The following is a 25,939-nucleotide window of genomic DNA, read 5'->3' as shown; positions in this document are numbered from 1 at the left end:
CCTCCATTCTTTGAAATTGTAATTCTGTGTTTTCCTCTGTCGCCAATTGAAGGTTCACAAGATTCACCTTTGACCTATTTTATAGAACTAGTTGATATTGGTTGATCTGATTGGTTGACACGTCCCTCTATTAGTGACATTCAAGATTCATCTGCACAATTGATCAATTCAACATTTACATAAAAAAAAAAAGTTTAATAGAAATTTTAGATGACAAATGATGACAACTGGTTTAACCATTTTGCATTCAATGACTTATGCAATGAACTGATGCTGGGATGTTTTAGGGGTTAAAACTATTCAGGTGAAATTAGTATAATATATTTTGACCAACATGACATAAACAACTGATAATGTAGAAAACAACAGACACTTGTACACAATCAAATAAATGAATGTACAAAAGCATTTAAAATGTGATCAATACAACAAGAAATGCTTTTATGATGAGCACAAGTGACTACATTATGTGGAGGTTAAACAAGTAGTTTAGAGAATTTAATTTCTGATCTGAGAAATGCTTTAAAGCAATTGAGAATAAAGTGTAATATAGTGTTGATGGCAGATATTGATATAGTGTCAAGCTATCTCTGTAGTAAAATAGTAGTAGTATTCCTGATAAATGTTAGCAAAGTGTTAGGGTTAGGGTTGCGAGTTGCAACTAAATGTATGTGCATAAAGCTTAAGATAATTTCAGGATGCTGTATATCATACAGACTCATGGCCATGTGGGGGATTTTTAATATAACACAATGTTGATTTCAAAGTCATGTTGATTTGTCATATTTGGAAAACATGGAAATTGTTTATCTTATTATTAGAGATAGGATAGAGCATTGCATATGTTTCAACATTTTATAATTATTTAATTATATATATCCAGCATTTTTTTTTCAATCAGTAAATAAGTAAAAAGCTTTTGGCTTATGGAATCCTATGCTATGACTAAATATTAAGTGGAACAATTTTTTTTAATATGGCTTATAAAGAAAATTGAATTCTGAATAACATGAACCTGTACAGTGTTTCCTGACAGCATGTGAACATGACATAACTTTACAAATATTGTTTCTTTTATTTAGGATCATTGTATGACTATGAGAGTATTAAAGCGCTGATAAAAATTTCAATATTTAGAGTAGTTAGAGGTGGAACCGAACAAAACTCCATACAGTTTAAATTATATGGCAAAAGATGATGACATGACAGACAAACTAAATAAAGACAAACTGTTACACTGTCTGGTTTGCATTATACAGCTGTGACTATACACACAGACAGGGATTAGAAATGATAAGTGTCTCAGGACTTTCACTTCATTGTGTTAACACAAATTCAGACAAGTATATACATTAATCACAGAGATAAAAATGCATTGTCATATTCTGGTCAGCTTAATTAATTAATATCCATATCCAAATCAATGATTTTATTTTATCAACAGTATGATCAGACACATGCATATCCTCCATGGTGTCACTGACTTCTTTTCATTCACAAACATGAAAAGACTGATTGATGTATTAAAAACAAAAAACATTCTGTTTGAGTCATGAAAACTAACACAGAATGAACACCAAAATAGCCATGTTTCAAAAACATACACTTTAAAAAGGGGCATTCTTCAAGTGTTCTTTAGATAGTTAAATGGTACCTAAAAGGGTTCTACTTAGAACCATTATTAATAAAGGTAACAGGAATGGGAAGGAAACTCCCTGAAAGCACATAAAGTTCAATTCTGTAAAGTTTGAGTAGCACCTAAAAGATAACCAGAAAGATCTATTGTATCTAATTACAATAATTAAATACCCTGTACCAATCAACTTATCAATGACTTGATCAATGATCAATTCACTAGTAATATGATCATTTCTGATCATAACACAATTATATGAATTCATAAATTCGCATTTGCACAGGTCTAGAAGTGTATATGCCATATTTGGACACAAGCCATTCTGTGTTTACTAGCATTTGTAAAAATGCCCATGACTAAAGTTCATAGTAATTTATCTTTAAAATGTACAGTTTTACTGCAGCATAACCCTATACACATTCAAGAGACACTGAATCGACTCCGAATATCAGTAAACTGACTGTTTTAAAGTTGTTTTTTAACAATTGTTTCCTGCTTTTCCCATATAATATCGAAAATGTGGAGTTAAAATGGTACACAGTGAAGTGTTCTAAATAATATTTCTAATAACTACACATATCAATGTTGTCTATTGAAAACCCACTGCTTACATCCATACTTTTGTCTAGTAAAGTAATGCCTCTGCCATAATTCAGGCTCAATTGCTGCATGATGTAGCCAAAGGCATGCGAGTTCCGTTTGGCTTGTATAGTCATCCATCAATGCTCAGCAGTGACTGAGGTCAAATCAGGGTTTTAGCAGGGACCAGTGGGCACCCTGTCGTTTGCACTCCCCCACCATATTTAGGAGTTGCGTTATGCAAAAGACTCTCTTTCTCTCTTACTGGTGCCAGTATATTCACCAATGAAGGAACCGTCTTCGTTAAACTCGATCTCGTCACCTTCAGTATATTCCATCAGGCTGTCATCACTGTTTGTCTTCATTTGCATGTGTCCCTGAATCCGACCCTGGCGGCTTTCATCCTCTCTGAAGAAACACATACAGGTATTTACCCAAACATGTAGACATATCTCTGGACAATGCAGATATGAATAATTTATGCAAAAGTTTTACACATTACGTACCTTCTGGAGTAGGGTAGTGTGGGTACACGTGCTATCCTACAGTAAATAACATGGAGTTTAAACAAAACATCATTCAGTAATAACTAACAGGCCTTCACTAGCACTAAAATGGGGTTATGGTGAAGCTGAGTTTTTTTAATATAGTATTTAATAGTTGGTTAGTATGTAAAATAACATGTTACACAAAGAACCTGATAGACAGGTTATTACGTATGACATACATCATACCTTTCAAGAGACCTTCAGGGGCCCAATGGGAAAAATAAGAATGGATGACCAGGGATGAGAGGCAGTTGAGGGATGAATTTACAAGAAAGAGAGGGACAGTTATTATGATGCATATTCTCTGCATAATGTGGTGTGACAGGGTTAAATCATGACATGAAGTCACATAAGTACAATACTTCATTGTGTTCATATTAATATTTCTAATTGCAAAGTTGACATAAGCTCTGTGTTTACAAAACAATAAAATTAACATATTTCTACAGAATAAAAGAGAAATTTATTAGACATATGCACCTGTATTCAAAAGACCCCTCATCCTTCTCGTCCATAGAGTCAAGTGCAAAATCCTGCTTGTCTCTCACTTTAAAGAGAAAATCAAGAGCTAAAAGTTATTTATTTTAGCTTTGGCAAGTTTACTTTTGCTGTATTGGTTCATTTATTTACCTTTATAAGTTATTTACTTAATGATTGTGTTACTGTATGGATACAAACCTACAATTTTTACATTTGAAATATGTGGATGCACATTTGTAACTGTAAAACATTTTGTAAGTGATCATACCTGGGTACTTTCCTCCACGTGTTTTTTTAATGAAGAAGACTGTGAGCATGATGAGAACCAAAAGTGCAATGGCACACATCAACCCGATGAACCATCCCTGCGTGATTATATCCACTTGTTCCCGGGTATATTCTGCTCAAACACACAAAGAAATTTACGAGAATAACGAGAAAGTATTTGTCAATTTAATATATCAGGACACTATGAATACTTGCTAATGCCATATGTCTTGTTTAATCGCTCAATAGTCCAAGCCTTCATTAAAGATGTACTCAAAGACATGCTCCGCAAAGTTTGTGATAGTTTGTACTGATGATTTTATAGTCCACTCCAGCACCAAAAAAAGTTACTATCTAACTTTTCCAATTAATTGTCCAAAAACTGCTAGACAACAATTTGTTTGAAACGTCTGGGATTTTTGGGTGATCCCAGTTGATGTAATCAGCCAATATGCTTCTTTGATTCTGATGACATTACAATCCCATTCACCCAATTTATGTAGCTTTGTTTATTCCATGATATATTATTTAAAGAATTAGATCATTAGGTCATTTTTGTCCACATATTCCCATCCCCCCAAAACTTCTATTATCAAAGCATTCTAACCCCCGTGTCTCGGTCCTGTTCCCAAAGACTTAAATCTGCCCAGTTCAATGTGCACTTTCTTAATAACAAGACCCCACTAATTCAAACTTCTTAAAAGGATGAAAGATAGATTTCCTATGTGAAACCTGTTTAATGATTTCATCAATGAACCTTGCCATCCTGGTTGTGGTGTAGTTTTACGCTGATATCATTATAACATCAAAGCCACATCAGTCTTGGTGACTGATCATTCCGTAACTGAAGTGCTGACAATACAACTAAACTGCCCTGAACCACAGGCAGCAACTTTAGGATTAGATACGAAATCTGGCCTCCACACAAATTTAAATAAAATACAGCAATGAAATGTGAAATCACCTTTTTTATAATATATGAAGAAATTGGACGAAATTTATATTATCCATCACTCTTGGTGAAATTTTAATGAATCAGGTTATTAGATGTCTCTCTGCAAATGTTAATTCATTTATCACATGTTTTTGTTGGACATTACAGACTAATACTGCTGACACCACCTTATAAGAAGCCAAGTGAAGTGTAACGAAAAGGATGGAAATAGACGACTCTGAATATGTTTTTACCCTCTGTTGTGAAATGGGGCGACTCCTCTGTGAATGCCTCTCCCATCCCCACCTGTGTCTGAGCAGCCAGACTGAACCTGTAGCGAGTGTAGCGGTCAAAACGGCGCAAAGAGAAATGTGTGGTGTTGGGGGGAATTTCTTCCACCTGCACCCTCTCTCCTGCTGACACATTTACTACACAGTAGGAGAAAAAAAAAGTTAAACATACTGATACATATTAAACATATTGAATTATTAATTTTTTTATTGTCTTTTATTGTCGTCTATTATCTTTTAGCATTAACTGAGCAGAGTTAACTCACATGTCTGGTATTTGAGGATGTATCCGGTCAGGATGCCATTGGGTTCTGCAGGTTCCTCCCAGTCCAAGTAGATGGTGTCATAATGCCTATGCATGATCCTAAAGGATCTGGGTATTGATGGCACTGTAGATGAGAGAAAACAGATGGGTGACTGAGTACCATTTTTTTTAAACCTTCTCATTCAGCAAGTGGCAATAGATTCACAGTTTGGTGAGCAGGAATCCCAGATTCACCCACAAGAGGGTGGTTGTTATCATGTTATTATCCACCCAAGGAATAGTGTCAGAGTTAGAAGTCTCTTTTACATAAAGGAAGGAATAAGCCAATGAGAAGTTTATTGTATTGTATTGTGTATTATTTTGTGGAAACTGAGTAGAAGATATTTCGACAGCACACCATGGCCAGTCAATTAATATCAATACATATTTTTTATACAAAAAATTCTCTCATGAAAACATTATATTAACTAAACATTATATTGGCTTATACAATAAGTTATGCATGAGTACCTCCCTCAAGAGTTTGGAACTCGATCCTGTTGCTTGGTGGACCCTCAAAGCGGTTATTAGCCACTACTATGTAGATCTTATAATTGCTGTAGGGGATTAGGCCACTTAGGGTGCCAGTCAGTCGAGGTCCATTTGCTTTAAAACTCTTAGATTTGATTCTTGTAGTGACGCTGTGATGGGGCAGGCGGCTGCTCTCTCTCCAGTAATACACCTGAGTAACATCAACAACAAAACAGAGAATGTTGAAAAAAACACAGACATGCTGATGTTAACCAGATTAAATCTCATTAATCCTGACAAATAAGGTTTAAAAGGTAATAATACAAAATAGTGTCTGGAATAATCTGTGTTAGAACTTTTGCATTGGACTATATTTGGCATATTTGGCATTTCAGTGTATAGATGTTTAAATTATATTTATTTATAATCAATTCTTGGGATGTTCTTCATGACATGTCACTCTGACTGAATAATGACTGATTCCAGGTCTCACCGTGTACTCTTTAATCTCCCCCATGATGCTGGCTTGGGGAACAGGCTGCCAGTGGACTGTCAGTGCTGTGCTCTCGACATCTGAGACATGCAAGTCAGTTGGAGCAGCAGTGGGACCTATTAAATCATGTTATATTTGAGACAAGGAATTTTATTCACTGTGTAATGTGCTTGTAATGCCCTCTAGCAAAATAGTGTGTGTGTGTGTGTGTGTGTGTGTGTGTGTGTGTGTGTGTGTGTGTGTGTGTGTGTGTGTGTGTGTGTGTATGGGCATGTATGTGTAGCTGTGTAGCATTACTTACGATCTTCTCCTGAGTATCCAATAATCACAGGAGATTCTGGTCCGAGGCCAAAGTAATTAACGGCCTGCACTTTAATCTCATATGGTGTGAAGGTGTCCGTCTCATAGATGATGTGACTACACCACCAGTAAGTGGTGTAATTTTTCCACTCCTCTCTGGAATCTCTTCTTCTCCACCACACCATGTAGCCAAGCTTTGGCCCATTCCACTCGCTATACTCCAAAGGCTTCACACAAGGCACACCAGAAAAAGAGCCAAGCAAAATTAATAAGTGTAGAGTCAGTTACAATTTGGTACCACAAACAGTTGTGTCTACCCTAGCTTCCTAGCAAGATAGTGCTATACTGCAGTGTATTCATAACAATAACATGCTTAAAAAAAGAAGCAAAAATTGATATCAGGTCACATAATTACCCAATAACATATCGGCCCAATCCATGGGTAAGTAAAAACTGGGCAAATGGGTTTTTATGAGAACATAAACTGGATATAATGAGAACATACAATGCAGATATTGTTAGGCTTGTTATCTAACATCAGCAAACATTAAGACATTTTCTTTTTTTTAACAAGACTTTTGGGCAAAAAGACGTTTAGTGCTTCACACTAAAGGTAAAACCAAACCTACAGCTTTATTTAAAATGTATGTATCCATGCATCCTGCATCCTTCCATCCATCATCCTTTCATTCATCCATTCATCCCTCCAACCATCTATCCATCCATTCATTCATCTATCCTTTTTATTCATCTATGCATCCATTCATAAGTTTGTCCAATCATCACCTCCCAGCTGATCTCCATGTTATTTCTGAACACTCCAGTCCCCACACCTTTGATGTTTCTTGGAATGGCATCTGGCACTAAAATGTTTAAAACAGATAGTTACTACTGTCTTAATTCAGTTCAGACAGTTAAAAGCTGTACAAGATTACTGCTGCATTCAAACGGTCTGACCAAAGCACTAATAATGTCTTACTAACCAGCTCCACCAGTCTCGTAATACATAGATGGCTTGCTGGGTCTGCTTGGGCCAATCACATTGATTGCCACAACCCGAAACTGGTACTCAACAAACGGCATCAGCTTCAATACGACAGAGTTCAGGTGGCCAGGGTAACTGGTCAAGTTCTTCCAGCCACTAGCCACAAGCCAATAATCAGCGAGTAGATCTTCTGTGTATTGCACCAGATACTCTAAAAGAGAAATTTCACTTTTATTTGCTTTATGTGCATAAAAAAAGTTTTAGAGTAATAATTAGGAGAGTAATCAAATGCTTTCTGGAACAATGTATAAATACAAAGTATATAATTAATAACTTAACAGAATATGTGTGTGTGTGTGTGTGTGTGTGTGTGTGTGTGTGTGTGTGTGTGTGAGTGGGTGTGTGTGTGTGTGTGTGTGTGTGTGTGTGTGTGTGTGTGTGTGTGTGTGTGTGTGTGTGTGTGTGTGTGTGTGGATGTGAATGTGCCTTTGATTGGGCTGTGGTTGCTCAGTCCTGGCACCCAGGTGAGTCTAGCACTTCGTTCTGAAGGATCTGACACCTCCAAGTCAGTAGGTGGGTCAGGACGATCTAGCAGACAAAGAAGGAAAATTAACCTATATGTCGTTCACATTAACCAACTCTGCATAAATGTTCATGTTTCTCTCTTATGGTCCTGTGTGTGTTTGTACCCATCACAATAAGTTTGGCTGATGCACTGACTTCCTCCACTTCAGTCTTAACTCTGCAGGTATAAATCCCCTCATCTCTTCTATACACATCAGCAATGCTCATGGAGTCCTCATCCTTAGTCATTCTGCACAAATGAACACAAATGTACAAATGTCACAGATACGCCCTTAGGACTAATTATTCACATAGCATTGTTTTTGATCAGCTCATTTACCTTCTACCAAAAATCAGGAATTTGTTGTCCTTGAGCCAGGTGACTTTTACCTCCAGGGTTGGGTCAACCTGGATCTTACAGTCAAATTGTGCCAAGCCTCCTTTTATCACAACAAAATTATGTGGGGCACGAATGATTTTAATAGGTTCTGGGAAAAAAAAATGACTCTATGTCAGTTCATAAATATAACACAGTACAACCACAGAAACACAATGCACCATATTAATAAAACGTCGATTCGATCAAATAAATCCACCTAAATGCTATATAAACCTCAGAACAGTGAACTAATCTCAAACTTAATTCCAGCTCCTAATTTTGTAGTCTAGAATTTGTGTTTGTTTTATTTGTCTGATTAGACGATTCTACAATATATGCTCACCATGCACTAAATATGCTGATTAAAAATTCCTGAATAAGTTCTGTTTAAGACGCTCACCCTTGACCTCCAGTTGCATCTCCATCTCATCTCGTCCAATGACATTACTAGCAATGCAGAGATATGTTCCTTGGTCCTGGAGTTTGGTGCGTTTTATTTCCAGTGTTCCATTGGAAAGAATGCTATATCGACTTCCCTCTGATAAACTCACTCCACCTCTTGACCTACAAACAAATGCATGCAGTTTTAACTAGGCACATACATACACTTACATATTTAAGTCATATCTGATATTAAAAGTTTGCACTACCAGCGCAGGTCAGGTTTTGGCGATCCAAAATATGGACAGTGAAGAAGTGTCCGAGTCCCTTCTATTACTTTGACCAAGTCATCTCTAATGCCTAGCAATCGTGGCTTCATATCTACAAACAAAGCATGGATTTATTAGGACAATCACACACATTAAAAACAGTTACAATTATGAAGTCTAGATATTTTACCCAACACAGCAAGGAAAGCATTGGCCAGGATGTAGCCATATTGGTTGGAGGCATTACACTGGAACACAGCTGTGCTGTCAGGCACCACAGCACGAAATATTAAAGTATCGCCTGACACTTGTCTGCCAGGACTCTTAGGAGCATCTGAGGTCAAAAGAAAGCACACACAAATAGATAACTATGCATGTGTTGTAGGCAAGTTGGCTTATTTAATTTGATCTTTGTATTAGCAGTGTAAGTGAATGTGGTCAGAAATCATGATTACTCAAAAGGCATGTGATGTCTCTGACCCTCAATAGGTTCTCCATTAACTAGCCACCGTATCTGGGGTCTGGGAATTCCATCAGCCTGACACACTATCTGCCCACTATCATCTCGAGAGAGAATAAGACTCTGTGGTTTCTCAACCCAAAATGGGGTTGCTACAAAAAGTAAGAAGAAAAATAAATTATTTAATGGAAAACTCTCAACACTTTTATAACAGTTGGATTATTCAACTTCAGAACATTATTGGTATCCATTGTGATGCAAATTTACATTTAACTTTAACTGTGATTATGTGGTCCATGCTGCCCATCCTGTTGGTGGCAGTACAGATGTAGTCGCCTCCATCATCCATAGAGATTTTTGTAATGCGTAATGTTTTATTGAAGTTTTCTAGCTTCATGCCGTCCATGGACAATCTTTCCCAATCTTTAGTCCATTTGATGGTGGGAGCTGGACTGAGGCAACAGAGAGAGGATGACATGTGTGGTTAGTGTTACTTTTGTGTATGCTACATAGCAACAGAAAACATTCGGTCATTAATAAAACTTAAAATGACGTATAAATAATATAACAAAGCAAGCACGCCTATCTATTACTGCACTTCTAATATAGTGTGTAAAGGTGAATATTCATATAATATTCAAACACTAGTGATATGGCACTTAATTTACAAAGGAATTTAATTTGAACTGCTGAAATGTTCAACTATGCCTATAGAACTCACACTCCAGAAGCAAAGCACTCCAAGATAAGCTCATCTCCTAGCATTGCAATCTGAGTGCTGGCGGTTCCTCTGGGCTTCAAGAACTTGGGAGCATTCTGAGCTGCCATACGTGCTGAATGATTCAAAACAACAACAAAAATTAGCATGCAGTAAAACCTTTAATTATAAGATCATCCAAACACTACAATAGACCATTACCAGCCTGGACAGGAACTTGTTCAGGGTGGAGCAGTCGTTGGAAACATAGAGGAATTAATTGTCTTTAAATAAGTAAAAAACAATTATCTGCAATTTATTGCTAACTGTTATTGCTATGGGGTATATGCTTTATTCTCCCTCACTTAAAGCTAAACAGCTATATTTACCAGCCAGACATAGCCATGTGAAAGGCTCAAAGGGTCAAGGCAAATATTAGTAAATTCCCACATAAACACATTACTACTGAGTTCCTCAGTACCTGTGTGCACCTGAAGAATTAGTGGAGGTTTCTGGTGGATAATGTTGGAGTTGGGAAAGCGAGCTGTGCATACATAGTTTGTTAGCGCATCATCAGCTATGACACTGGAGAAGTACAAATCTCCATTCAATGCCATCGATACTCTACGATCCTGACGAATTGGCACCATAGCTGTAGGGACAGACCAAGAAACAAAAGCTAAGCACACTTTAATATACCTGTTTTAACTTCTAAATAAGTTCTTGCATGCTATATGAACTAACTTTGGAATAATATTTCAAGTATATAAATGCTCACAGCTGTTCATCCAGTAGGTCTGAGGCTTGGGTGGTCCCACTGGGGGATTACAGGACAGAATCAAAGGAAGACCCACAAACACAGACACTGGCTCCAAATATTCTTTCAGCCAGGTACGAGCCTCTGGTCACCACATGAGCGATGAAGATAATACACAAAGATAATAACATTAATTGAATTTAATGTTGAATGAAATTTTAGGACAGGTCTATATGACACTGTGTTGATGACACTTACTGGAGACACGCAAATCAATGTGACTAGATAGAGCTGAACCAAACTCATTAGTAGCAGTGCACTGGTAGATGCCCTCGTAATCTTCTGGACGTCCCCAAAAAAATATCTCCAGTGTGCCAGAGCGCCTCTTCATGGTGACCTGAGGGTCACGAGCAACATTTAGGTACACACCATTGCGAGTCCAAGTGAAGCTATGGAGGAAGGTACAGCATAACATAAAATTTACATGGGGAGGAAGTCTCATATATTTATAAAGTGGTTTAATTTAGTGTATATTTAAGTGCAAATTTTAGTACAGCAATAGAAGACAACAAAAATTAAATGTTGGTGCGGTCAGGTTATGTTTCATACACTGGCTGAGGGTTTCCAGTGGCCTCACACTCCACTATGATAGGGTCCGTTGGCTCCACTATGTAATCATGGACACTCTGCTTGATTATCATAGGAGGCTGTCTCACTGTAATTGGGGTTGAGATATACACACATATACACACATTCTATTAAAATAATGGCACTAACAATAATACAAGGACTACATGATCGTAGTCATTTTCATATGCTATATTATATGCAGTATTCATGCAGAAAGATAATCAGTAGAACTTGACTCACCATCAGGTGGGATTTCCATTGCAGATACCTGTTTCCTCATCTGGAACAGAAGTATGAATATGGCGAGGGTCTCCCGCAATCTTTTGTTCCTCATCTCTGAAAATCCACCAGCAATATGCCTCCAATATTCTAATAAAAAAAAAAAAACAATAAAAATAACAAAAAGGTATTTTCCTAAAGTTGTGTGTTGACACAGTAAATAGACCAGATTCTTATTTCCACTGTTGTGGGTCATGAGAGTTTTTCCACTTGCACACAGTTTACATCATATGGAGTCTGGAGCCAACACTGCAGCCAACAAAAGGGTAAACCAGTCAGCACAAAACATTAGCTGGACTGTTTCTCATGTAAGAACTTGGACTGCCAATTTTGCTACATTTGTCTGCTCCTATTATTGCTTAATATTGTTCTCAAAAATGTTTTACTTTTACACCAGAAGGACATATAAATAAAATTACTTCAACTGTGTCAGTGTAATGTCAGTGTAATTTACAAGCCCTTGTACAATTTTTTAGCATGAATCCTCTACTGAGGAAGTCAGTGTATGAAGTCATTGTCTGATTGATCTTCATAATTTGCTAAAGTTGTTGACTTTGACTAGAGGTAATCTGTGGAAGGGCCATACTAACTGACTCTCACTTTGTCGAATACCACTATAAATTGTATTTCTAATTCTAGCAGATGATTTTATAAAATAGGCAAGCATATAATCACATAGCTTTTTATTCTATATGTCAATTCATTTAACTTAATAATATACAATACATTACAAATGAATCAGTGTTTTTGTTTATTAAATAATTGTGGTTTATACTCTATATGGTCAAGAGTATGTGGGTGACTGACTACCACAGCATGTGCTCTTTTTGAGCATCCCATTCTAGATATTATGGCTGTTACTCAAACCTTTACAAAACTAAGTTTTTGAACTTGATGATTAACCCATTCAACCACAGGAGCGTTACTGACACTTGTAACAATAAATACTAATGTTACCAGGCATGAAGGTTAGTGTTTCAGTTCATACAGAAAGGCATTTAACAAGAGGGAAGTCAGGGCTGCATATAGGCCACTCAAGTTCTCAACCATGGCAAGCCATTTCTTTACGCACTTTGCTTTGTACACAGTGGCATTGTGCATTTACATTTACATATATGGCATTTGCCCCTTTTTCAGAGCAACTTTCCCCATGTCAGAACACATTTAGGCCCCTTCCTATATGTCCTCCCAGTGTTATACATAATGCTTACAGCATTGTAGCAACAGATGGGAAAGAACCACATATTGGTGTGATGGTCATGTGTTAACATATTGCAAAGCATTAATCTGGTGTGTTCTCTTCACTTCCTCAGGACTTTAATTCCAAAGCATTATAATTGTATAGTTGTAAAATAATTTTAAAACACCCACATTTTATCTTAACCTCATCATTAGTATAGTATATATAACAAATAATCTTTCAATACTATATTTAATGTAATAGGCACACAAATGTTATCACAGATGTATGCCAAAGTAAAAGTTAGAGTTACATACTGTATTTATAAAAAAAAGTAAAAAATAAATAAATTTATATATATATATATATATATATATATATATATATATATATATATATATATATATATATATATATATATATATATATATATACTCATGAAATTGGGATTGGTTTTAAAAACAGACATTAGTATTTTGTTTAGAAAAAAAAAAAAAAAACAGGTTCATGGGGTTTAAGTGTCAGAACGATAAATAGATGAGGGAATGAAAATAAGCAGCATAGGCCTACCAGCTCAGACTGAAGCCATCAAAACTTACAGAGCTTTCTGATCATCTCATTGCTGAAGAGAAGAAAGCAGATGGTTGTCATAAGAAAGTTAAAGACATTAAAACAAGTGTGTAAGTTTAAACTGTTACCTCCGATGTCAACTGTCCCCTGTTGGAAAGATAAATCTGCAGTTATCCTCATATCATAGAAATCCAGTTATAGAATGGTGCAAATGTAGACCCAATGGCAAAACCAGTAGGATGGAAATATGCTCCGAAACAATGAATATCTTGACAGATGTTCCCAATGTGATCTATCTGCAGCTGTCTCACTACTGTTATCCACCCTATTCATATAGCATGAATGACATACCACCTCTCTCTTTCTCTCTCTCTCTCTCTCTCTCTCTCTCTCTCTCTCTCTCTCTCTCTCTCTCTCTCTCTCTCTCTCTCTCTCTCTCTCTCTCTCACTCTGTCACTCACTCTCACTGCCTCATGAACATCTGTCTATAACTGACAATGAGATGGCTAATTTACATACAAATGTGTTTGTTTGTTTGTTTGTTTGTTCATTTATTCATTTATCTATTTCTTTGTATGTTTGTTACTTTGCTTCTTGTCTTCAGTTAAAATATTCATAAAGTAATGTCAAATAATTTAGCATTAAAAGATAGCAGAAGCAAAAGAAAAACATTTTAAAAGTTACATTTATTGAAATACTGGCTCAAATATACCAAAGTGAATAAAATGCTTAAATAATGATTAGAAAAAAAAGTTCAACAATGTTGGCGTCATATAACACACCATAAAAAAATGTAGCAGAGTTGATCATGACATCAATGTGTGGGTCTCATTGTTTGGCTGGAAAAACCAGAGCCAACTCAGTGAATGAAATGTTTGTTTCTCTTGGGAAATTAAAATGCAGCAAAAAAAATCCCATGACTCCTCCAAAAAGGCAATGATTTTTTTTCCACTTTTGATAAAGAGATTGCAAATGTGAATACTGTACAATGTCCAGTTGCAATATTTGATAAAATCTTATTTAAGAACCCAAGGAGGTGATGATTGAGGGCTGGAATTGGTTAATGTCTGGCTCTGGCTTAGAGGAATAAGCAGGCTCAGGAGGATCCTGTGGGTGATGCATTCTAATCCCACTCATTGTGAGAAAAAGCTAGAACAATTTGCTGCGCTCTCAGATGTGTTCTTACTGTTTGCAAGTGCTCTATAAATGCTGCCAAATGACAGTAGAAGTAGAATCATTGACAAATGAACTGTCTGTAATGTATATGCTTTATAGTGTACAGTGTGTATTATGACTAGGACAATGAAATATCAGTGTCATGACAGGATGGAAAATGGGTCTTGGCTCACTGTTGACCTAAAGCAGAGGTATGATCTAACCCTGCTAATGGTCCCAGGCCCTACGTGATCCTTAACAGTGGGCATGACATCAGTGACTAGTCAGTGCCATGCACCGGAAGGTACAGTGCTGAGCACGAGCACTCAATGTGCCATTTCCTTCAAGAACAGGACAACAAAGCCACTATTCTATTAGCTGCGGCCAGTTCTGCACTTGCATCAAAACTCGGAAAACCACTCAGCATAAATGTTATAACAGTTCAATTTAGCAACAAGTCTTTTCTTTTCTTTTTTTTTATTTACATTGACAACACATAACTACAAATGACTACATATAAGGCAGAATTCCTGATTCATTATTAAATTCATTAACTAATCATTACTGCTGACCAGTTAATTTTGACTGAGTTTACACAGGAAAATTAAACTGATCTCATGAAAGATGGACTTCTTATATGATTTCAGGAAGGTGTTTTTAAAGGTGTTGTAAAAGACACAATGTCATTGTAAAATAGTATAAGTACATGTAATTAGGAATCTAATTATAATGAACATTAGCATGAACATTTAATTAGGTTTAAACTCATGCCACAAATGATGTCTCTTGCTGAATCAGTTCTATCGCCCAATAAACTATCAACCTTCTCCCTCCTACAAATCCCACAAGGCAGCTGACTCACAAAAACATCTCTGCAGAAAAGGCCATGACATCAACACACACATACACACACACACACACACGCACGCACACACACGCACGTGCGAGCACACACACACACAAGCACGTGCACGCACGCACGCACGCAAACGCACACACGCGCATGCATGTGCACAAACACACAAACACACACACACACACACATACACACACACACGAAATGTACAATTCTGGGCAAAAATTGACACAATATTTATTCAAATATCAGCATCAATAAAAGAAACACACTCCTTTGGCAAAACATAGAAAGTTCTAACATATTTAATTTAATGACACACAAAACAGAAAGCTATTAGATATATAGAAAAAACAGTCAAACATTATTTTATTATCTTTATTAAAAATTCTTCATACAACAAAAATATGTAAAAGAAAGAATAGACCATTATTCAGGTAATCCCGTTATACTTTTTGCTTATATATCTAAAACAACTCTTCTAACTGTTCAAAACAAATACCTATTTTACTATTAACACAGTCATTATAATACAAAATGGAAATAAAATAAAAATACACAAATAAAGTCATCACATAGCAGAAATCAATTAGCATTATTAATTGTTCATTAAAAAACATTAATTCAGAGACACTATTATGTGCCCTAAGCAGTTTTACACACACACACACACACACACACACACACACACACACACACACACACACACACACACACACACACACAGTATCGCACAAATGTGAGTACACCTGATATTAGTATAGCTTCTCAAGGGACAGTACTGAAACTTGGATATATTTTAGAGTAGTCAATGTGCAGCTTGTATAGCTGCATAGATTTACAGTCCTCTGAAAATAACTCAACATACAGCCCAAAATATACAGCCATTTATTATTCTAAAATAGCTGGCAACAAATGTGAGTACACCGTAAGTGATAACAGCTGTAAGTCATGTAACCATGCAAAGACACATGTCCCAGTTATCATGGTCATGTTTTTGTCTACTTGACAGAACCATACAAATTTGTGCATTTTGTATTAGAGCAGTGAAAATCTGGTGCTTTGAGTACAATTCTATTATATTGACCACTGGATGTTCAACATGGCACCTAATGGCAAAGAACTCTGTTTGTCTCAGATGGTGTCCAGCATGTGTGGAGACGCCCTGATGAGCAATACCAAGAAAATTGTGTCTTGCATACAGTCAAGCATGGTGGAGTGCTGGTGGTACTGGGAAGCTGTGGTTCATTGAGGGAAACATGGATTCCAACATATACTGTGACATTCTAAAGCATAACATGACTCCCTCCCTTCATTAACTGGGCCGAACGGCAGTTTGCCAACGACCCCAAACACACCACCAAGATGACCAAGTATGTCTGCAGACCTGAACCCTATTGAGCACCTGTGGGGCATCCTCAAGTGGAAGGTGGAGAAGCACCATGTGTCTAACATTCAGCAGCTCCCTGATGTCATTATGCAGAAATGGAAGAGGATCCCAGCAACAAGGGCAGTACTAGATAACAGTGGTGCTCACACAAAGTATTCACACTTTGAACACAGTTTTGAGATGTTCATTTAGGGTGTATTCACTTTTGGTGCCAGATATTTTGACAATAATGGATGTATGTTGAGTTATTTTCAAAGGATAGTAAATCTGTATGATATAAAATTGTGCACATTTCCCATCAACTTAAGGTACATTATGTTTTGATAGAACGTCAGTGAGAATTTAACTATAGATGTCAGATAATTGCTCAGTTGAAAAAGCATTACAATTGTAATATTGCACAGATGCAAGCATAACAAAAGTTGTGGTTCTTCAAGCCCATGTCATTTGTTAAGTCATGTCCAGCACTCCTGTGGCTGCCAGGCCTTCTCAGTGAAAAAAAACAGGCTTGAAGCTCTGAAACAACTCGTAGATACTCAGCAATAAACTGTTTTGCAGTGTTCTAGATGAAGAATGCACCACTCTCTGGAAAACTCAGGACTGGAGTGGGACACCTTCACAATATGTGATATTTATCTCTCTGACACTAACTGAATACCTTTCAATGTAAAGTAGTTTGGCCTGTAATTTATAATGTTTGTAAATGCACTCGCTCTAATATGTTGTCTCGAGCAACAGCTATTTCATAAAGACTATGGTGGGTCCTCCAAATAATCTCAATCTTATAATAAATTAATGAATGAAAACTGGTTTAATCATTAATATACTGACACTCTTTTTATAAGCAGATATTCATGAATTATTAATGGAAGTCATCTTATGTGATGTTCAGTACATTTTCTACCATAGGAGAGTATTCAGGAAAAAGGACTTTGCACGTTTTAGTTTCTCAATAACATGACAAACTAATTTTTGTCTCAGAAAAAGCAGTAGGTGGAGCTTATATCTTATATTGTACTAATAACAAGAACTTACTCTGAACTATATATTTATATAGTAATTCTGTATTACTATAAATAACAATCATAATCATAGGCAATTTGTTATGTGGTATAATTTTTATTATTTTTTTTAATACAGGAAAATAATCCCATCCTCAAATCATACATCCTGTCATTGATTATCTTCCAATAAGGGCACTTCATTTCCAATTTTATTACTTCATTTGAATCAAGGCAGCCATTTTGCTAAATTTATATTTGCAGGTGTCTGTGGCATTGCTGATGAGGTTGCTGATTTTGGCTTTAAGACGTGGCAAGCAACCTTCTGGCATTATCATAACAACTATTTTCTAGAGACACCACACACTAAAAGGGCTGATTGGGCCAGAGAAGCTGGTTTCCATGGACAGCAAGAGCACAGGGGGTTGTTCAGAATAATACCTTCTTTCTAGACCAGACGTAAAAACACTACTGAGAGAAGATAAAAGAGTACAAAATACATATACTGAATAGAAAACAATCCAATGTGTCTTCCACTTTCTATTTGACCAAACTGACCTGATGTATGTCGTTATACAGAGAAAACCCCTGGAAGTATTCTGTAGCAGCAGATGCAGCTCATACTGCCTTCCACAGCTGGTACCCAGATCCTCCTGAATAATAGCTGAGGCATCCTTGGCAGTGATTATAGTTTCTAAAGCTAAAAGGTTTGGAAATGGTAAATACTGGTATTTGACAATGTGCCAGTATAGTACATAATCTCAGAGTTCACCTTAGGATGGCGCTCATCTCTGGACCGTTTTAAAAAGTAGTTGGTCACCTATTTTCTCCCTGTGTTTTCAAGTGAAGTATTACATTTATTAAATTCCCCTTTCAAATGTTTTTTTTTTTTTTTACTTCCGCATCATCTCCTATGTTTCTGTGTTGTAAGTATAAGTAAGTCCGACCCATTTTCACAGTGCCAACCAGCACATAGTCAGAAAACATCTGTAATGTGCCAAAGTCAACATGTAGGTGAATGCGAGAATGGCTATTGATGCAATAATCAGGCACACACAAGACTTCCATACAATTATTGCACAGTTACAGTTTTTCTCAGATGCTTTAAAGCATTACTCAGATCAGAAATGAAATTCTCGAAACTACTTGTTCAACCTCCACATCAGGGACTCATTTGTGCTCAACATAAGAACATTTCTTGTTGCTTTGATCAAATTGCAAATGCTTTTGTACATTAATTTAATCTATGTTTACAAGTGTCTGCGCTTTCCTACATTATCAGCTATGTATATCATGTTGATCAAAATATATTATACTGGTTTCACCTAAAAAAGTTTTAACCCCAAAACACCTCAACATCAGCTCATTGCATAAGTCATTGAATGCAAAATACAAACCCGATTCCAAAAAATTCTTATTCAGAATACAACATAGATGACAAATCAAATGTTTAAACTGAGAAAATGTATAAATTTAAGGGAAAAATAAGTTGATTTTAAATTTCATGGCATCAACACATCTCAAAAAAATTGGGACAAGGCCATGTTTACCACTGTGTGGCATCCCCTCTTCTTTTTTTTTCTAACAGTCTGCAAACGTCTGGGGACTGAGGAGACAAGTTGCTCAAGTTTAGGAATAGGAATGTTGTCCCATTCTTGTCTAATACAGGCTTCTAGTTGCTCAAATGTCTTAGGTCTTCTTTGTCGCATCTTCCTCTTTATGATGCTCCAAATGTTTTCTATGGGTGAAAGATCTGGACTGCAGGCTGGCCATTTCAGTACCCGGATCCTTCTTCTATGCAGCCATGATGTTGTAATTGATATTGTAAATGATTAAATATCTGGTCTGGCATTGTCATGTTGGAAAATGCAAGGTCTTCCCTGAAAAAGAGGACGTCTGGATTGGAGCATACGTTGTTCTAGAACTTGGATATACCTTTCAGCATAGATGGTGCCTCTTCAGATGTGTAAGCTGCCCATGCCACACACACTCATGCAACCCCATACCATCAGAGATGCAGACTTCTGAACTGAGCGCTGATAACAACATGGGTTGTCCTTATCCTCTTTAGTCCGGATGACATGGCGTCACATTTTTCTAAAAAGAACTTCAGATTTTGATTTGTCTGACCACAGAACAGTTTTCCACTTTGCCACAGTCCATTTTAAATGAGCCTTGGCCCAGAGAAAACGCCTGCACGTCTGGATCATTATTAGATCTGGCTTCTTTTTGACCTATAGAGTTTTAGCCGGCAACGGAGAATGGCACGGTGGATTGTGTTCACCGACAATGTTTTCTGGAAGTATTCCTGAGCCCATGTTGTGATTTCCATTACAGTAGCATTCCTGTATGTGATGCAGTGCCGTCTAAGGGCCCGAAGATCACGTGCATCCAGTATGGCTTTTCCGGCCTTGACCCTTACACACAGAGATTGTTCCAGATACTCTAAATCTTTGGATGATATTATGCACTGTAGATGATGATAACTTTAATCTCTTTGCAATTTTTCTTTGAGAAACTCTCTCCACTATTTTTCACCACAGCATTGGGGGAATTGTTGATCCTCTGCTCATCTTGACTTCTGAGAGACACTGCCACTCTGATGATTGGCTCTTTTTATACCAGTCAAATTGCCAATTGACCTAATAAGTTGCAAATTGGTCCTCCAGCTGTTCCTTATATGTACATTTAACTTTTCCAGCCTCTTATTGCTACCTGTCCCAACTTTTTTGGAAAGTGTAGCGCTCCTCAAATCCAAAATGAGCCAATATTTGGCATGACATTTTAAAATGTCTCACTTTCAACATTTGATATTTCATCTATATTCTATTGTGAATAAAATATAAGTTTATGAGATTTTTCTAAATTATTGCATTTCTTTTTTATTCACAATTTGTACAGTGTCCCAACTTTTTTGGAATCGGGTTTGTAGTTTAACCAGCTGTCATCATCTGTCAACCTTGAATTTCTATTGAACTTTTTACTTGTAAATGTGTCTTGAATTAATGAATTATGCAGATGAATTTTGAATTTCACTAATGAAGGAGAGTGAATGGCATAAGCTCAACCAATAATCAACTAGTTGACTCTAAAATAGGTCAAAGGTGAGTCTTGTGAACCTTCAATTGGTGACAGAGCAAAAAAAGTACAAAATGTACAGTAAAATTGTGACTCCTGTCCAATCAAATTAATCAATTTGTGCTGTTGAAATGTATAGATGCCAAAGAGAGGAAATTTAGCCTTGTGCATTTTCAATAATTGTAATCCAAACCATAGTTTCTATCAAGAAAAGCTGAAAATCATACATCATACTGACTGACTAAACATTTGGACTCTTTTGTTTGAGAACAATGACAAAAGGACTTGTCATTCTGATGGTAATGATTTGTTAACTGACACAAATACTTACTTTTGAGAGATGAATTAAGGATTTTGAGAAAAGTACAGGCTTTTGCAAGAAATCCAATGTGTTGTACTATTTGTACAAATTGTTTTGAGAATGTACTTACTGGTTTGCAAATTAATGGATGATTTAAGAATATATCCTCAATTATATTTGTGCCACATTAAAAAAACACAAAAAAAAACGTAACTACAGTTTAGCCTGATGTGCAGTAGTATCCACTTTCCTGGCCAAGCCTTCAGCTGTTTATGTATCTGCAGTGAAATGAAGAAGAATCAATCGCAAGATCACAGTCTGCTTCCACCCAATACATTTTCTAAGGACTTTTTTACTAATATGAAAGTAAACAATGTAAAATTTACATCAATTTACACACACCAAGAAAAAAAATGCATTACAGTTCCCATTGTTTTTTTTTTTGTTTGTTTTTTGTTTTTTAACTGTCTGTATCTGGTCCCACTCATATCCAGCACTCATATCCCCCAATCTTTGATTGGATCCACATAGCCAATCAAGGCTAGAGATTCTTGAACAGCAGCTTGAAATTTCTTATCCATTCAAAATAACCATTTATGCTTCAGCATACAGTATGTAATGCTGATTTTTCCTAAAGAAGGTCAAATTCCAATAACCAACCTCTAATAAGGATGGAATCAGTAAAAGAACTACTGCAGAAACTCTTGTTTTAAATAATGAAAAGCTCAGGGAAGTGTTTAAACATTTGTACATGTCATACAACTCTTGCCTGCTGGGTTGAGAATTAGGTGAGCATTCAACTGTTCTACACAGGAGCTGATAAATGAATCTGTCCTTGAGATACCAGTAGAACTCGTGTCCTGTCCTCTGCCAGCTGTCTTCATACTGCCTATACAGCAGTTTTCCTGTCACAAATCTATCTGCATTTTCATTGCAAAATATAGGACACTATAATAACTGCAAAACAAAGGCAGGTGCAAAGTGAAGATACTGTCAGCATAGATACCAATCGCATGATAAATTACCACTATTCGGAACACAATCAAATTAATAAAACTTTCCAAAAACTGCCAATTATACATTCAAGATATGGGAGAAATTATCTGGCGCATGACTTACCACACTATCCCAGGCAGGGTTATATCGTTCTACGACTATTAGAAGCCCTTCCCATGTCGTTCATCAAGTTTTTGAATGCCAAAGGGGTTTAAAATGCTCTGGAAAAAAGGATCTATGCTATATATATATATATATATATATATATATATATATATATATATATATATATATATATATATATATATATATATATATATACACACACACACACACACATATATATATATATACATACATATGTATGTGTATATATATATATATATATATATATATATATATATATATATATATATATATATATATATATATATATATTTATTTATTTTTTTATAGTGATTGATAAAATTGGCCATATACACATAGTTTTTTCCAAAGAGTGTGGTAGGGTTGTTTATATGGAGAAGAAATTTTGGACAAAGGGCAAGTGTCATTTAATGCTGCCCAACTTATTTAATGGTCCATATTGTCAATGGGTACATGTCTGAGCTCTTGCCTTGCTAATTTTTGATTCCAGAACTCTCTGTCACTTTCAAACCAAAGTATCGGTTGATATGATTAGCAAAAAAGAATATACCCTTCCTTCACAGGGTTAAAATCCTCAGTATGGTTAACATCTACTATGGCTGCATTAAGGTGAGTTGGACCAGTTTCTGGAGACATGTTTTCTTTGATGTTGATGCTTTTTTTTTAGCAGCTCTTCTAGATAAATGCAAAACAAAACAAAAAAAAAAGAAAAACTTGGACAAATTTGAGCTTAAGTTCATGATTCAAACTGGGATTTGTGGTCTTCAAGGTTTCTTATATGATTTTTAAAGAATATAACCAGACAACATTACAGGCAGAGGAGTGGTAGTTTTCAGCAAGCATAACCTATGTTACCTATTGGGACAAGGAATCCCAGTAAGATGAAATAATGTTCTTATTCTAGTAAACAGGTTTCTCATTCTACATAGTAAATGCATCTCTGTGGCCCAAAGCTTGTACCCAGGTTTGTGCCAATGTACCTCCCCATCATCCGCATACACATTGTGTAAACAGCTTAATCCTGGGCAAAAGTTCCTGAAGCATTCGGTTTCTAAAAAGCAAAAGGACCTAAGGTTATTGGGTATTTACTGAAATATAAATTCCTACTTATATGTTGTATGCATAATTTGTGAGAAAAACTGAAACATGATTTGTTGTGAAATACAATATATTGTTAAAAGTATTCGCTCGTCTGCCTTTACATTTAAATTAACTTGAGTAACATCTGATTCTTAATCTATAGGGTTTAATATGATGTTGGCCCTTTTCTGGGAAGGCTCTCCACAAGCTTTGGGAGTGTGTTAAAGGGAATTTTTAACCATTCTCCCAGAAGCGCATTTGTGAGGTCAGACACTGTTGTTGGATTCATCCCAAAGGTGTTCTATCAGGTTGAGGTCAGGTCCACACCAAACTCACTTATCTATGTCATTATATACCTTGCTTTGTGCACTGGTGCAGGAACAGGAACGGACCGTCCCCAAACTATTCCCACAAAGCTGGGAGCATGAAATTGTTCAAAATGTCTTGGTGTGCTGAAGCATTATGAGTTTCTTTTTAACTGGAACTAAGGGGCCGAGCCCAATACCTGAAAAACAATCCCACATCATAATCCCCCCTCCACCAAACGTTACACTTGCAGTCAGACAAGTAACATTCTCCTGGCAACAGCCAAACCCAGGCTCGTCCATCGGATTGCCAGACATTGAAGCATGATTTGGCACTCCAGAGAACACATCTCCACTGCTCTAGAGTCTAGTGGCAATGTGCATTACACAACTGCATCCGATGCTTTGCATTGCACTTGGTGATATAAAGCTTGGATGCAGCTGCTCCACCATCAAAACCTATTCCTGGAAACTTTTCGAGGACTGTTCTTGAGCTAATCTGAAGGCTACATGAAGTTTAGAGGTCTGGAGCTATTGACTCTGCAGAAGGTTGGCGACCTCTTTGCACTATGCAAGAATAGCAAAGTCCACTAAAGGCGGTAGATCATTCTCACATTTAGCTCCTAAACTTTGGAATAGTCTTCCTGACAGTGTTCGGGACTCTCCCAGTTTAAGTGCAGATTAAAAACAAATCTTTTTAGCAAAGCCTACACATAACATACGTCTCACATCATAACCTTGTGCCCCAGAACATCTGATCACATGCACATTGTCAACTTGTGCTGTTAATATCATAAACCGCAGCTATGCTAATTTCTCTCCACTGCTTCTGTTTCTCTCCCCATCCTGAGGCATCCTGAGGTTTGTCCAGCTCCAGTCACGTCCCACCTCATGAAGATTATGGACCTTTAAAGAAGTAGATGCCGAACTCGCAAACATCCCGAACCATCTAGAGACGTACCAGTGCCAATTGGATCCCACTACATGTGTGGAGTTTAGACATTGGACCTCCTGGAGTGTTTAAAGGCTCTGGCATGGAGAAGCTGGTGTGGGATCTGTGATGATCACAAATGTTGAGCTATTTTATGAGTTGCTCAGTAGCTCCTAGTTTTATAACCATAAAGACTTTATAAGACTGTAGAAAGAACATTATCTATAATCACACACTCCAGTCCTCATGTTAGTTCTGTTCTCACTCTCCAGTGTTCTGTATTGTTGAAAGATTTATGATCACACTCTTGATGTCACCCAAATGAGGATGGGTTCCCCATTTGAGTCTGGTTCCTCTCAAGGTTTCTTCCTCATAACATCTCAGGGAGTTTTTCCTTGCCACAGTTGCCACGGCTGCTCATCAGGTATAAATGCACACCATTCACCTTGACTGTTGATTTCTGTAAAGCTGCTTTTAAACAATGTCTGTTGTGAAAAGCGCTATAGAAATAAACTTGACTTGACTATGCGTCTCAGCATCTCTGACCCGCTCTGTGATTTTACGTGGCCTAACACTTCGTTGTTGTGTTGTAATACCACTAACCGTAGACTGTGGAATATTCAGTAGCGAGGAAATTTCTTGACTGGACTTATTGCACAGGTGGCATCCTGTCACGATACAACGAAGAGAAAGCGGTTTTATACACCTGTAACCGTGGAAGTGATTGGAACACCCGAATTTAATGATTTCGATGGGTGAGTAAATACATTTGCCAATATTGTGTATCTAGCATTGTGCTAAAGAGCCCCCTCCTGGTTACTGAGATTAGTTACTAGGTTCATTTCTGTTGGGTTATATCACCATTTACAATAATTAAATATCATATTGACATTTCATAACGATTGTGGCAATCATTGTTTTTAAAATATACCTGAATTAAATGTAATTTATGAACAAACAGCAGCACTCATGAGCATACTCCCTCAGAATATCGCCAGTGATAAGGGCTTTTCATCAGACTGCTTTTTATTTCAAAGCATTTAAAGAAGCCTGCTACACCAAGTCACATGGTAAACTCAGGACTTTCTTCTAATGCTGACTTGCTGCCCTTGACATTTAACATGTGTAAAAATATAACCTTTCATAAATACCAAATAAACTAAAACAAAGAAACAACCACTAAAACATTTAGTCCTGTTACAATGCAAATACAGTAGTCAAGTTTGATTAAATGTTCTATGCATCA

At 36.7% G+C, this 25,939-nt stretch overlaps 1 protein-coding gene across 3 annotated transcripts; it reads right to left on the bottom strand.

Moving 5' to 3' along the window:
* Nucleotides 1-174: 174 nt before the first annotated feature.
* On the bottom strand, nt 175-13,903 carry nfascb (neurofascin homolog (chicken) b). Of its 3 annotated transcripts, none has more exons than XM_083570292.1 (27): nt 13,582-13,903; nt 13,454-13,505; nt 11,665-11,793; nt 11,404-11,509; nt 11,053-11,243; nt 10,816-10,938; nt 10,519-10,689; nt 10,062-10,173; nt 9,608-9,792; nt 9,361-9,492; nt 9,071-9,214; nt 8,881-8,992; nt 8,631-8,794; nt 8,192-8,339; nt 7,977-8,101; nt 7,774-7,875; nt 7,286-7,498; nt 7,089-7,165; nt 6,304-6,529; nt 6,003-6,118; nt 5,510-5,720; nt 5,001-5,123; nt 4,699-4,872; nt 3,512-3,643; nt 3,236-3,310; nt 2,722-2,757; nt 175-2,623 (listed from the first exon to the last, which is right to left on the bottom strand). In XM_083570292.1, coding segments are annotated over exons 3-26 (3,258 nt in total). In that variant the 5' UTR covers nt 11,759-11,793; nt 13,454-13,505; nt 13,582-13,903; the 3' UTR covers nt 175-2,623; nt 2,722-2,755. The 3 variants fall into 3 exon arrangements, with proteins under 3 accessions (XP_083426418.1, XP_083426417.1, XP_083426416.1); XM_083570291.1 differs by having other exon boundaries at nt 3,244-3,310; nt 13,582-13,854; XM_083570290.1 differs by lacking the exon at nt 13,454-13,505 and adding an exon at nt 2,950-2,961 and having other exon boundaries at nt 3,244-3,310; nt 13,582-13,781.
* Nucleotides 13,904-25,939: the final 12,036 nt, after the last annotated feature.

Source organism: Silurus aristotelis (assembly GCF_946808225.1).
Source record: "Silurus aristotelis genome assembly, chromosome: 19".
Classification (NCBI taxonomy): Eukaryota; Metazoa; Chordata; class Actinopteri; order Siluriformes; family Siluridae; genus Silurus; species Silurus aristotelis.
This window is presented reverse-complemented; position numbering and strand designations above follow the sequence as displayed.